The 14,437-nt window shown below is 39.5% G+C and overlaps 1 protein-coding gene across 3 annotated transcripts in view; it reads right to left on the bottom strand.

Annotated features, from left to right (window-relative positions):
* The window catches only part of LOC124798185 (voltage-dependent calcium channel subunit alpha-2/delta-3), a 792,806-nt gene that overhangs the window by 258,982 nt on the left and 519,387 nt on the right, over positions 1 to 14,437 (bottom strand). For all 3 annotated transcript variants that reach the window (XM_047261474.1, XM_047261473.1, XM_047261472.1), the window contains 2 exons: positions 8,054 to 8,108; positions 7,802 to 7,944 (listed from right to left, as the gene is read on the bottom strand). In XM_047261474.1, the coding sequence (XP_047117430.1) occupies positions 7,802 to 7,944; positions 8,054 to 8,108 (198 nt within the window). The remainder of the gene's footprint in view (positions 1 to 7,801; positions 7,945 to 8,053; positions 8,109 to 14,437) is intronic.

A 14,437-nucleotide genomic window follows, 5' to 3' on the forward strand; every position in this document is an offset into this window, starting at 1 on the left:
GCATTGAAACAGAGGATGACACGCGTAAAGCTGAAATACTAAACACCTTTTTCCAAAGCTGTTTCACAGAGGAAGACCGCACTGCAGTTCCTTCTCTAAATCCTCGCACAAACGAAAAAATGGCTGACATCGAAATAAGTGTCCAAGGAATAGAAAAGCAACTGGAATCACTCAATAGAGGAAAGTCCACTGGACCTGACGGGATACCAATTCGATTCTACACAGAGTACGCGAAAGAACTTGCCCCCCTTCTAACAGCCGTGTACCGCAAGTCTCTAGAGGAACGGAGGGTTCCAAATGATTGGAAAAGAGCACAGATAGTCCCAGTCTTCAAGAAGGGTCGTCGAGCAGATGCGCAAAACTATAGACCTATATCTCTTACGTCGATCTCTTGTAGAATTTTAGAACATGTTTTTTGCTCGCGTATCATGTCATTTCTGGAAACCCAGAATCTACTATGTAGGAATCAACATGGATTCCGGAAACAGCGATCGTGTGAGACCCAACTCGCCTTATTTGTTCATGAGACCCAGAAAATATTAGATACAGGCTCCCAGGTAGATGCTATTTTTCTTGACTTCCGGAAGGCGTTCGATACAGTTCCGCACTGTCGCCTGATAAACAAAGTAAGAGCCTACGGAATATCAGACCAGCTGTGTGGCTGGATTGAAGAGTTTTTAGCAAACAGAACACAGCATGTTGTTATCAATGGAGAGACGTCTACAGACGTTAAAGTAACCTCTGGCGTGCCACAGGGGAGTGTTATGGGACCATTGCTTTTCACAATATATATAAATGACTTAGTAGATAGTGTCGGAAGTTCCATGCGGCTTTTCGCGGATGATGCTGTAGTATACAGAGAAGTTGCTGCATTAGAAAATTGTAGCGAAATACAGGAAGATCTGCAGCGGATAGGCACTTGGTGCAGGGAGTGGCAACTGACCCTTAACATAGACAAATGTAATGTATTGCGAATACATAGAAAGAAGGATCCTTTATTGTATGATTATATGATAGCGGAACAAACACTGGTAGCAGTTACTTCTGTAAAATATCTGGGAGTATGCGTACGGAACGATTTGAAGTGGAATGATCATATAAAATTAATTGTTGGTAAGGCGGGTACCAGGTTGAGATTCATTGGGAGAGTGCTTAGAAAATGTAGTCCATCAACAAAGGAGGTGGCTTACAAAACACTCGTTCGACCTATACTTGAGTATTGCTCATCAGTGTGGGATCCGTACCAGGTCGGGTTGACGGAGGAGATAGAAAAGATCCAAAGAAGAGCGGCGCGTTTCGTCACCGGGTTATTTGGTAACCGTGATAGCGTTACGGAGATGTTTAATAAACTCAAGTGGCAGACTCTGCAAGAGAGGCACTCTGCATCGCGGTGTAGCTTGCTCGCCAGGTTTCGAGAGGGTGCGTTTCTGGATGAGGTATCGAATATATTGCTTCCCCCTACTTATACCTCCCGAGGAGATCACGAATGTAAAATTAGAGAGATTAGAGCACGCACGGAGGCTTTCAGACAGTCGTTCTTCCCGCGAACCATACGCGACTGGAACAGGAAAGGGAGGTAATGACAGTGGCACGTAAAGTGCCCTCCGCCACACACCGTTGGGTGGCTTGCGGAGTATCAATGTAGATGTAGATGTAGATGTATTTCTTTCCCCCATTCCTGTCAATTGTTCCCTTATGCTCTCCCTGAAACTCTCTACAACCTCTGGTTCTTTCAGTTTATCCAGGTCCCATCTCCTTAAATTCCCGCCTTTTTTCAGTTTCTTCAGTTTCAATCTGCAGTTCATAACCAATAGATTGTGGTCAGAATCCACATCTGCCCCTGGAAATGTCTTACAATTTAAAACCTGGTTCCTAAATCTCTGTCTTACCATTATGTAATCTATCTGATACCTTTTAGTATCTCCAGGATTCTTCCAGGTATACAACCTTCTTTCATGATTCTTGAACCAAGTGTTAGCTATGATTAAGTTATGCTCTGTGCAAAATTCTACAAGGCGGCTTCCTCTTTCATTTCTCCCCCCCAATCCATATCCACCTACTATGTTTCCTTCTCTCCCTTTTCCTGCTGACGAATTCCAGTCACCCATGACTATTAAATTTTTGTCTCCCTTCACTACCTGAATAATTTCTTTTATCTCGTCATACATTTCATCAATTTCTTCATCATCTGCAGAGTTAGTTGGCATATAACTTGTACTACTGTAGTAGGCATGGACTTTGTGTCTATCTTGGCCACAATAATGCGTTCACTATGCTGTTTGTAGTAGCTAACCCGCACTCCTACTTCCTGAGCATGCTAAATTTTTACTGTCATCAGCTCCCAACAGCAACAACAGCATGCACACCGCTCACAGATGCACTTCCAGGCTGCAATGTTGCTGAATGCAGACCTGTCACATGGACACCTAAAATGGTCTAGGTGCTTCACGTTCTCCAGGTGAGCTTAACTCAGGCAGTGTTTATTCATTCATCTGCACATCTGGCTACAGTTGTTGATGCAAGTTAGATGGCAATCACAGCAGAACTCCACCAGCAAGAAGACCAGCACCGGCAGCCACTTCTAAACAAATTGTCTGTGGACTACCCTGTGATTGGATTCATGATTTCCTCTCAGAAAGGTCACAGTTTCTAGTAACTGATGGAAACTCATTGAGTAAAATGAAAGTGATATCTAGCATTCTGTAAGGAAGCATTATTGTGACTGTTGCTCTTAATCTACATAAATGATTTAGGAGACAATCTGACCTGTCCTCTTACACTGTTTGCAGATGATGCTTTCATCTACATTCTAGTAAAGCCACCAGAAGATCAAAACCAACTGAAAAATGATTTTGACAAGATAACTGTATGGTGCAAAATGTGGCAATTGAATCCAAATAATGACAAGTGTGAGGTCATCGACATGAGTAGTAAAAGGAGTATTAAATTTCAGTTACACAATAAATAATACAAAGCAAATGGCTGTCAATTCAACTAAATACCTTGGGATTACAATTCGAATTACAAATAAGTAAAACATAGATAATGTTGTGGGTGAGGATGCTTGCCCATTCTCTTCTAGAGTACTGCTGCACCGTATGGGATCCATATCAGATTGGATTGATGGAGGACATCGAAAAAGTTCAAAGATGAGCAGCTCATGTTGTATTATTGTGAAATAAGGGAGAGACCATCATGCATATGATACACGAGTTGGAGTGCAATCACTAAAACAAAGCCGTTTTACATTCCAGCAAGACCTTTTCACGAAATTTCAGTCACAAGATTTCACCTCTGAATGTGAAAATATTTTGTTGGTACACACCTACATAGGGAGAAATGATCATCATAATAAAGTAAAAGAATTCAGAGCTCACAAGAAAGATTTAACCCTTCATTTTTCCCATGACTGTCCTAGAGTGGAACAGTAGATAAATAGTTAGAAGGTGGTTCAATGAACACTCTGCCAGGCACTTAAGTGTGAATCGCAGATTAATCAGGTATATACAGATGCTGAAAATTTGGTGCCTGACCACTTTTCTTGTATTTGTGGTGTGGCAGAGATTTTGGACTATAGAGGACTTTGTGTATAGAAGGAAACAGATCCACAGTTACAACAGTTACTGAGTGACTCATGTACGTAGCTTCATGTGCCAAACTCTTAAGCTGAAGCTGTAGTGTGATGTCCCTCGAAATAAACCACTCCCACACATTTCACAGAAGTTGCAAAAGACAGCCTTTGACAGCATCCACAGCTTACCTCATTCAAGAGCCAACATTACAGTCAGATTGCTTACAGACCAATTTATGTAGCCTTCCATGAAGAAAGGCAGACTTGTGGGCAAGTTCCTGCATCTCGTGCCAACAGAATAAAGAGCATCATCATGTACATGCTGAGATTGGTAACTTCAAAGGCACACTAGCTAGCTTTGTCCACATTTGCAGTGACCTGGTGGACCATCTTCCAGCGTCGAATGGATACAGATACTTGTATATTGCCATAGACAGATATGCATGAAGGGCTGAGGCAACCACGAATACTGACACCTCAGTAGAAACTACAGCAACAATGCTTATGTGTACATGGATTGTGTGTTACTAGTATCCTCTCCACGTTAAAACTGATCAGGGTTGTCAGTTTGCATTCACTCTGTTCCAAGAACTGGCCAAACTCTACGACTTCCAGCAGCACCAGCTACAACCCTGCTAATACTGGTATGGTAGAGGCGACATTAATGTGCTAACAAGAAAAGTGGACAGAGGCACTTCCCTTAGTCCTCTTAGGCCTCTGGATGGAGTACAAGTCTGAGGCCTGTGCATCCTTAACCGAAATGGTGAGCCCCTACACATTACAGTGGTCTGCTTAGAGCCAGTACCACTACTTGACATGGCAGAATTTCCATTGCACCAGTAGCCACTGTCTGTCCAATTCTCACTAAGGCAACCACAAGGTATTTGTGCACAAAGATTTGCACAGCTGCTCATATGTGATGCAACAAACAGACTCAGTCAGATTGCCCCTACATCTGCCATACACTGGCCTTTTTCCAGTGCTGAGCAGAGGTGATCACATCATGGAAATCCTGTACAATAGCATACCCTAGAAAGTATCTATCAAATGTATCAAACTGGAATCTGAATACCTCATCAACAGGTACTGCTACAACCAGTCCAGAGTCACCAGATAATACTTCCCAGATGCCGACCAACCCTGGCTCGCAACCTGTGGACACACCTAGGCTGCTGCTAAGACATACATGTAAACTGTCTGACTTGCTCAGTTTTATTTTGCTCAGTTTTATTATCTTTGCCATAGTAATTTAAATTTTGTGTGGTTCCTTTTACTAAACAGTCTTGTATGCATCCATGAAGAACAAAAGGTTAATGTAGTGTGTTCTACAGCTGCACTCCATTATTTATTTTGAATAAACTAAGAGGGCACACTTCTTTACATAATACAAACTGTACAAAAAGCACGTATAGATTATCCTCATGTACAGATATATTTATATTATTATTATTATTATTATTATTATTATTGTAAACAAGAAAAATGATAGCCTCAGTTATAAAAGGTTTGAAATCATTTTATTTCTTCATCAGCCCTTATGACCCAGGCTGCCATTTTTCTTGTTTGCAATACTAATATTGTAGTTGTTGAGCACATTGTTCCCAGTGGAATCCAACCTGAATTTAATATTATTTCTGCTTTCATATTTTATGAAAATTGTAACTTATACATGTACTGAACATTTGAATTGTTTATGAATGAATAAATAAGTCAAATGAAAGTGTCTAGTTTGTGTGTGTGTGTGTGTGTGTGTGTGTGTGTGTGTGTGTGTGTGTGTGTGTGTGGGCACATGCGCAGAGTCTCTTACTTGACTTAAACTACAAACTCTTAAGGCAAAATCACATATAATGAGCCATATGCCATGGCAGGCATTGATAGGTAATGAAGGCAGCAGGCACTCGAGTAGCATTACAGTATTAAGGAACCTTCTCTGTCATGCAGTTGGTGATCTCTCACAGTGGGCTAACCTCAGCTGCCTCAGTAAGTGCTCAACTTTTATAACATTACAGATACGCTGATGAGCCAAAACGTTATGACCTCCTGTTTAATAGCATGTTGGTACACTTTTAGAACACAATATGCTAGTGATTCTGTTTGGCATGGATTTGACAAGTCCTTGGTACATTTATTGAGTAACATGGCATCCGACACTTACGCACAGGTCACACAACCCTGAGTTATGGGCAGCAGTTTGTGGGTGCAAAGCTGACACCTGATAGCATCTCAGATGCCATCGGGCATAGATCAGCTGAATTTGGTGGCTAAGACATTGATTTGAGTTCTCTATCTTGCCCCTCAAACCATTGTAGCACAATCTAGCCTTCTGGCATTGACAGTTATCTTCTTGAAAGGTGCCATCATTGTTGGGGAAGACATCAAGCATGAAAAGATGCAGATGGTCTGCAATAATGTTCATGTAATCCACAGCTGTTATCGTGCCTACAATTCCTACCATAGGTCCTATGGATAGCAGCCAAGTGAATGTTCTCCATGGGATAATACTGCCCCCATCAGACTTTGTTCACAGTGTGGTTCACATTTCAAACAGCCATTCCAATGGATAACAGCATATCCGGACATGACCACTGACTTGGTGGAACAAAAAATTTGGTTCAATCTCAATGGAACCATGGTCACTGCAATTGTAACTGATGATGTCATTGGCCCACTGTGGGAACACATATGGGTCACCTGATGTGAAGACCCTTGCTCAACAATATGTACAGAACTATGTGATCTGAAACAATTGTGTCTGCATTATCATTGTATTCTGTCATCAGGTCTGCCACAGATCACTGCCTATCCTACTTTATACAGCAGGTAAGCCTATGATGCCCATATTTTGTGATGAGATGTGGAGATCCAACGCCTTGTTGTTTAACCATGATTTCACCATCCTTCAACCACTTTCCATAGATATTCATGACAGTAGCATGAGAGCAGCTGACCAGCTTCATCATTCACAGACACCTAAAATATGAGTTACAGGAAGTGCAAAATAGTAAAGGAGGAATATCTATGTACAAAAAGAAAGCTGTAGAAGTATTCATGTCTATGGATGGCACTTACAGAAAAATAAAGAAACTTTTGGAGAGAAGAAAACAAGCTGTGTTAATATAAGGAACCCAGATAGCAACACATTACGTAGCACAAAAGGGAAGGGTGAGAGGTGGAATGAATATGTGGACTGGTTATCGAAAGGAAGTGATCTCAAAGATGATGTTCTGGAAATGGAAAAAAGGAAGAAGATGAAGATGAAATGGAAGATATGATACTTAGAAAAGAATTTCAAACAGAAATGAAAGGCCTAAGGCTAAACTAGATACCTGGAGTACATGACATTCCCTAAGAATTACCGAGATCCTTGGCAGAACTGAGCTTGGCACAACTACTCCATCTACTTTGAAATATATGAGATAGTTTAAATACCTTCAGATTTCAAGATGAATGTAATTATTCCAGTTCCAAAAATGGCAGGTGCTGACACGTGTGAACACTACTGAACCATCAGTTTAATAAGTCAAACTTGCAAATTTATCAACGAAAGGAAAGGGGTGGGGAGGGGGCGGAAGACTATAGAGCAGCGAAAGTAATGTTGTAGACAGAATTTATATCACCAGGAGGCACCTACATTGGTGTGAACCAGTCTTGGTTTTAACGAACAAAACTTTCCACAGGCAGAGCGGTGCTCTTTGCCTTCTTATAAAAATGCTTCCAATTGGCTGCAATTGCCAACAATTCAAAATAATATGCACAAAATGAAAGCTATGCTCTTTGGAAAAGAGTACCTATAGTCATCATCTTGTAAAAAACTTGTTTGTTTTGGAGAATCTAGTATCATTAAAAAAAAAAAAAAAAAAAACACACGCTTTCCACCTCGATAGATATATGCAAAATATTTATAGGAAGTAGTTCTCTAGTTCACAAAATAACAATGGAAATGTTAGATCAGAATAGATGCCTATACTTGGAATGTAGAAAGTTTAGACTCCTAATGGACTTGACACTTTGCACAATTAGTATGTACAATGGCAGAGTTATTAAATTCCCAGAATTTTATTCAAGCCCTAAGACTAATTTTAATTATTCTGCCTCCCTATATAAAAGTTCATCTTTCATACATTTCATTTCTGATGTGACGATTCTTGCAGCATCACAAGAAGTAATTAACTCTTTAATTACTGACATATACAGTATGCAATTTTACTTCAACTACTTAAGGCCACTCACGTGATGCAACATGCTCCGGCGGAGTCACGGTCCGTTTATCTAACCACTGCCATTTTCCTTGAGTGCGATTCAGAAAGTGCATGAACTGCTCCTCAGGAGAACTCATTGTGTGCTCTGTTTCATAGTGGTACCTACAGTAAGCCCTGAGAAAAAGAATGACAATTGCATTGATTTATAATGTTTCAATGCAGGTGTATTTTAAGAAAAGCTACTATATTTCTGTTACTTCAGAACTTTCATCAATAAACTTACCAGTTCGGATGAAGTTTCCAATTATTCCCACTAAAATATTTTCTTACACGTTCACCTGTAACAAAACATCACAAGAACAAATTGCAAAAAACGGATTTTTTGACAAACACCAATATGGACAATGTAATAAAAGCATGCTACTTTCTTGTTCTAAATATACATACATCACACAGTCTTTGTATATGAAGGTATAAGCTTTGCAGTGATATCAGCTTTATAACACTGGTACAAAGAAGCATCAAACAAGCAAACTGTCTTTCAACAGGGATTTGATTTCAATAATTCTTTGTTTGAATTTCTCTCATTAGAAAGTTTCCTTTTCTATGAACATATCTTAAATGCAAATGTTTCAAATAGGGGAAGAGGTGGTCAAGGCCTAGACAAATAAATCGTACTGGAATTTATTTACTGGTACTCTTTACCTACAATACTGCTGTATGATGCACGTATTGAACAAATAAATACACTGGAGTTATGTATATAATTTACAAAAGTAATTCCCTAAATAACTATATGAATTAAACATCTGTTGTAATTCTTGACACAACATATAACCTGGCTCATATATTTAAATATCTTCAACAAAATACAAAATTCAACAAGAACAAACAACTGCGAGGTGGCAAAAATGGCTTCTTATGGACTTCAGGGGGTGATAATTACACTCAAAGGTGTACTGAGTGGGACTTCCCCCAGCTGCATTCACTAGCTCAAACTAGGCATGACACATCACTTTCTGGGAAAGACTGAACAGTGTAACACATTATTTTGAAAGTTACTGAGGAAAATGTGATTTTGTACAGTAAAACCTGGCAATTTAACTATCCTTTAGAAGGGGAATGATGTTGTTGTGATCTTCAGTTTGCAGATGTGGTGTTGTCTGAAGACTGGTTTGGTGCAGCTCTCCATGTTACTCTATTCTGTGCAAGCCTCCATCTCCAAATAACTACTGCAGCTTACATCCTTCTGAATCTGTTTACTGTATTCACCTTTTGGACTCCCTCTACAATTTTTACGATAACTCTTCCCTCCCATACTAAATTGGTGATCTATTGATGTCCCAGAATGTTTTCTGTCAATCAATCTCTTCTTCTAGTCAGATTGTGCCACAAATTTCTCTTATTCCCAATTCTATTCAGTTCCTCCTCATTAGTTACATGACCAAATCACATAATCTTCAGCATTCTTCTGTGACACTACATTTCAACAGCTTCTATTATCTTCTTGTCCAAAAGACTCCCCGTAACACTGAAATCTATATTTGACATTAACAAATTTCTCTTCTTCAGAAACAGTTTTCTTGCTGTTGTCAGTATACATTTTATATCCTCTCTACTTTGGCCATCATCAGTTATTTTTCTGCTCAAATAACAAAACTCAACTACTACTGTGCCTCATTTCCTAATCTAATTTACTCAGCATCACCCGATTTAATTTGACAACATTCCATTATTCTTGTTTTGCTTTTGTTGATATTCATCCTGTATCCCTATTTCATGACACTGTCCATTCCATTCAACTGCTCTTCCAAGTCCTCTGGTGTCTCTGACAGAATTACAATGTCATTGGCAAAACTCAAAGTTTTTATTTCTTCCCCTGAACTTTAGTTTCTAGCCCACATTTCAGCACCATTTCCAGCCGAAGAATAAATGAAATTGTACTGTTTTTAGTAATTGTACCTATATTACTTGAAGGTAGAACAAATTTCAAACACACTGTGCTGGATGTGAAGAGCTATGATGACCCACTATCTTTTACATTAGCAATGTTTATTGAATAGAGAGATGGTATTTCTCCACCTTTGCTGCAAAGCAGCCCTTGTAGCAACACCACAATGGCACAGTTATGATTAGAAGCATTTTGTAGCCTTAAGCTGGGTTCCCTCTGAACTCCAGATGGGTGTTCACTATGCCATCCACTCCCTGGTACATCTACAAGACCTGAGAGTTGTTTCAGTTTCAATTGTACGAGGGGGACTCAAAATTTTCATTATCACCTTGAAAAACATCAAGCTATGACCATGAAACTTGATGATATGTTACTGCTTCTCGTTCTAGTGATATATGACATGTAATACCAGTTTAGGCGCCACATCTGTGTGCTGTATTATACACACTGGTATTATATTTTAAATTTAGCACCTTCTTTTGTATTTTTACTCCATTATAATTTTTGGATAAATTAATGCACAGGTGTTGCTTCTAGTAATTCTATCTCATTAATGTTTTATGTGCATTATATTTATAAAGTTTTAGTGGCAATGTATATACGGTTTACGATCTCTCATTCTTACCAGCAGCTGCGTGGCAGCGCCATCTAATGAGGTGATTCTGTATTAGGCGTCAGTACTAGCACACAGAGCTGAGGTGCATTATGCTAATTACTTCAGCCCCATCTTATTCTATTATTTGCTCCTGGGAATTATGCAGGTCTTGGAGCCACTCATGTCCATCTAGAAAGGTAAGGCCTTATCATAAGGCTTCGGCAATATGACTGAATTCCTGAGTGTCCGATCATTGGTCAATTCTATTATCCGTTTTTACTATTTTATATTTCTAGCATATACTGAGGTTAATGAAGGCGATGTTGGCCTAATGCACTCAATGATGCCCTTTAGCTACACTGTCTAAAGGATCGTCCTAAGAAATACCAAATTAAGGTATTTGCTCTTTCAGTATTTGATCTGTTTATACATGCTTTTAGGTTATCCAAGTCTGCGCAACATGATCGCAATCCTTAAATAGATGTATTTGTTCTCTGTTTTCTATGTAGATCAGCCTGAAGTTGCCTAAATAAGGTGAAATGCATAGTTGATAAATAAAAAAACTAAAATTGCAACCAAGACTGTTTTCAACTAATACTGTTAAACATGGTTTGCTGATTCATGCCACAGATGGATTGGAAGAATTTCTATATGCAATAGTTGTCATTTCACACCATTAGTCAGACACTAGAAGCAGGTAATTGAAGCTTTCAGTTTCAAACATACTGGGTGTTTAATTCTGCAAACTACATTCCATTTACCAAAAGCACTCCAACCCAGTTTTAGTCTTCTTGTAAATTCCTTATCTGTCTAATAATGGAAACAAAATTCAAGAACCAAATGAACTTGGAGAATTACTTGCAATCAACTTTGGCCAACATCAAACCAAATATAAAAAAGATAGACAGAAATCAGCAGTACTGAATGTCTTAAAAGAACCATATTTCCTGGTTTAATAAAAAAACCTACAAAGTCATGAGTGTTATTTTTTTTTTAAATCATCAACTAAGTGTGTATTTATCTTTCATGACTTTGTAAATAAGAGTGCCATCCCTCTCCTCCATACCTAAATTTTTGTTAGGTACAATTACAGGGAATCAGAATGGATGGTCAACACTTACCTTCAGATAGCAAAGTTCCTGTAATGCCAATAGACACACTGAACTAAAAAAACCATCCTAGCTTTTGGAACTATTAATTCCTTCCTCATCAGGGAGGTAAGTGGGATAATCACTCTGGGGTTATAGGTTGGTTGGCTGATTTTGGGGGAGGGGAACAAACAGCGAGGTCATTGGTCCCATCAGATTAGGGAAGGATGGGAAAGGAAGTTGGCTGTGCCCTTCACAGGAACCATTTCAGTATTTATCTGAAGCAATTTAGTGAAATCATGGAAAATCGAAATCAGGATGGCCAGACGCACGTTTGAACCGTCGTCCTCCCAAATGCGAATCCAGCGTGCTTACCACTGGGCCACCTCACTCAGTCTCTGGGGTTATATAAAGGAGGGCCCAGTTACTTGAACTTCAGGTGGAGACATAGACACTGGTTGTGGGGTAGGAGGAGGAGGATGTGGGGGGTGGATAAAGCATATGGGCAAGGTGTCTAAGATAACACTGGGGTACGAGTCACTTGCACCTCATTTCTAATACTCCCAAGTTATACCTCTGTCCTCCCGGAAGAAGGAACTAACAGTTCTGAAAGTTGGGATGCCTTTTCCTAGTTTTATATGTATCTATATGCCTCAGGTATGTACTGTCCACTCACTTGTCTCCATGTAATTTTGCAATTCTCTGAAGAGAATTTTCATTGTAGGTATGTATTAAACATTTCTGAGGTACTTACTGACATCTGATCTCATTTATAACTAGCAGTCTCACATATGTTAGGAATCAATATTCTACGTGGATTTGTAGAGGCATTAGTTCTTTGTATCATGTGACAACCAACAGCCCAGATTTTCCCATTCAAATGTTGGTCTTCAGAAAATTTTGTTACCTATTTTTATATTCATTTGGTGAATTAGTGTTAAAATCATCTACAAAGATTTTTCTATACTTTGCTTCATTTCTTTAAATAGAAAAAAATATTCTGAATGATTTTTCCATGTAGTCTGAGCCATCATGCCATCAAAGTACCTCTGGTCACTGTCTTTTACAACTTTCCTTTTTGGGGTGTCAGGTTTTGTTATGCTTTCAGTCAGATGTTTTGGGTCTAATTTTTCCTTTTACTCTTTTTTTAATTTTCTGTTTCCAGTCTGTCACCTAAGCTCAGCACTTTTCTCCTTCTCACTTTAGGTAGCCATGTGGTCTAAGGTGTCTAATTTAATCTTAGGTATCACTGCACATTCAGTGAGTGATTTCCTTCAGTGAATACTTTCAGTTGATTTCATTTGTGATGCCTCAAATACAAGAGGTCTAACTGAGGGTACCTTTATTCATTTCTGAATTTTTGTATCCTGTCTAAAACATCATTAACCCAACAATTTAGACCAATAGACACTTTATGGCGACTTATTTTGTGAATCTGGTCTTATTTCACTGAAAAGAGGGGTGGGATGCCTGTGGAGGCAGCTCCAGAGTTGAATAAAACTGATACTTTTTAACTAATTACAGTAATGTCTAAGTGTTCTCCAAGTCCCCACAGGCAGGTCTCTTTCCTACGGTCTTATCTTGATGTATGACAATGCCACTTTGTCAAGATGTCTCAGTCAGGTTATTTTCATGTCTGAAAGGTTCCTTTGGAGTTGAAAACCTGACTATCAAACTCTTGAGTTTCAACCTTCCTTGCGCCACCACCTGCAAATGTTGCCGCATGACAGGCTAAATTGGGACAGGTCAATCTGCCACTACACTTTACAGCTGGGGATAGTGAAATGGTATATGATGTGAATGCAGCAGACCATTCCTCAGGTGATTTCACCAGACCCCTGGAAGAACTGCATCAGGTGATCAAGTGTCTGGAAAACATGGACACTGATCTTTAACCTTTCCTTTCGTTTATTTCATTGGCTGTCTACATTTTTTATTTGTATTATTAATGCACCAGAAATGTATTTGTGGTTGCCCAAGAGCATCAAATGATAAATATGAGATAGCTGTTCACTGCTGCTATTAGATGGTAATGGAAACCATGTGTTATGGTCCATATGTGATACAACTGCTAGTGAGCTGTGGGGAGTGATTCTTTCAGTTGTCAGGGTGGCATAGGTACTCTCCCATCTGGCCATTTCTGGTTTAATAGGTATGCAAGGGTTATAGCAATCCTTTGAAAGTGAAGGTGGGCACAGGAAGGTATCTTTATTGTTCATAGAGCTATAGCAGATACAGAAGTTCCCACTTGTCCATTAAGTGCAACCTGGCATTGATTAATGATGTCCTTGTACCAGTGCTGTAGAAGTGGTGATGCCAAAAGGCCACTCTTGCTGCTGGGAGGCAGTGTGCTGACACAGCACTGTGACGGCACCTTCACTGATGCCAGGGCAATGCTCTTGTAGACCAGAGTGATTGCACTTAACACAGCCAGTTATGGCTAGAAAAAGTCCAGGATTCCATGGGCAGCCTGGTAGTATTGAATCTCAGATCCAAGAAGTGTGGCTTGCAGTGCTGCAGCAGATGCTGTATGACCCGACATACAGGCCCGCTGCACTCTGTTGCCAAACTATTGTTGTTGTCTGGCAATGGCGGCATGCACAACTAACTGACACAATGCTATGTCAGAATATCATTACTGAGTCTTGCCACACACAGACAATGTTAGGGTGGTTTTCAAGTGAGTTATATCATCTGCTGTGTGTCGTCAAGACGGTCAGTCAGCTGTTGTGTCCTGAAATTTCTTTGCATTGTGGTATTCTGTCTGCGCCATCTCAATTAGTTAGCATGTTAATGAGTGGTCTATTCCAGAAGACAGTGGGAGTAACTGCAACTTACATCTAAACAAATAAGTTTTTCTTGTTGTTTTGCTTCTTTTGCTTTAGCTAATAGCAGCTGCTATATGTTATTAATAATCTGTGATATGTGACTATAAATGCCTGTCCATAAAGAGACCACAAATGTAAAAATTAATCCATCTGATGTGATTGTGAAATCACTAAATGGCTTGCTGCATGTAGTTTTGTGTTATTT

The sequence above is a fragment of the Schistocerca piceifrons genome, chromosome 5 (assembly GCF_021461385.2).
Source record: "Schistocerca piceifrons isolate TAMUIC-IGC-003096 chromosome 5, iqSchPice1.1, whole genome shotgun sequence".
NCBI lineage: Eukaryota > Metazoa > Arthropoda > Insecta > Orthoptera > Acrididae > Schistocerca > Schistocerca piceifrons.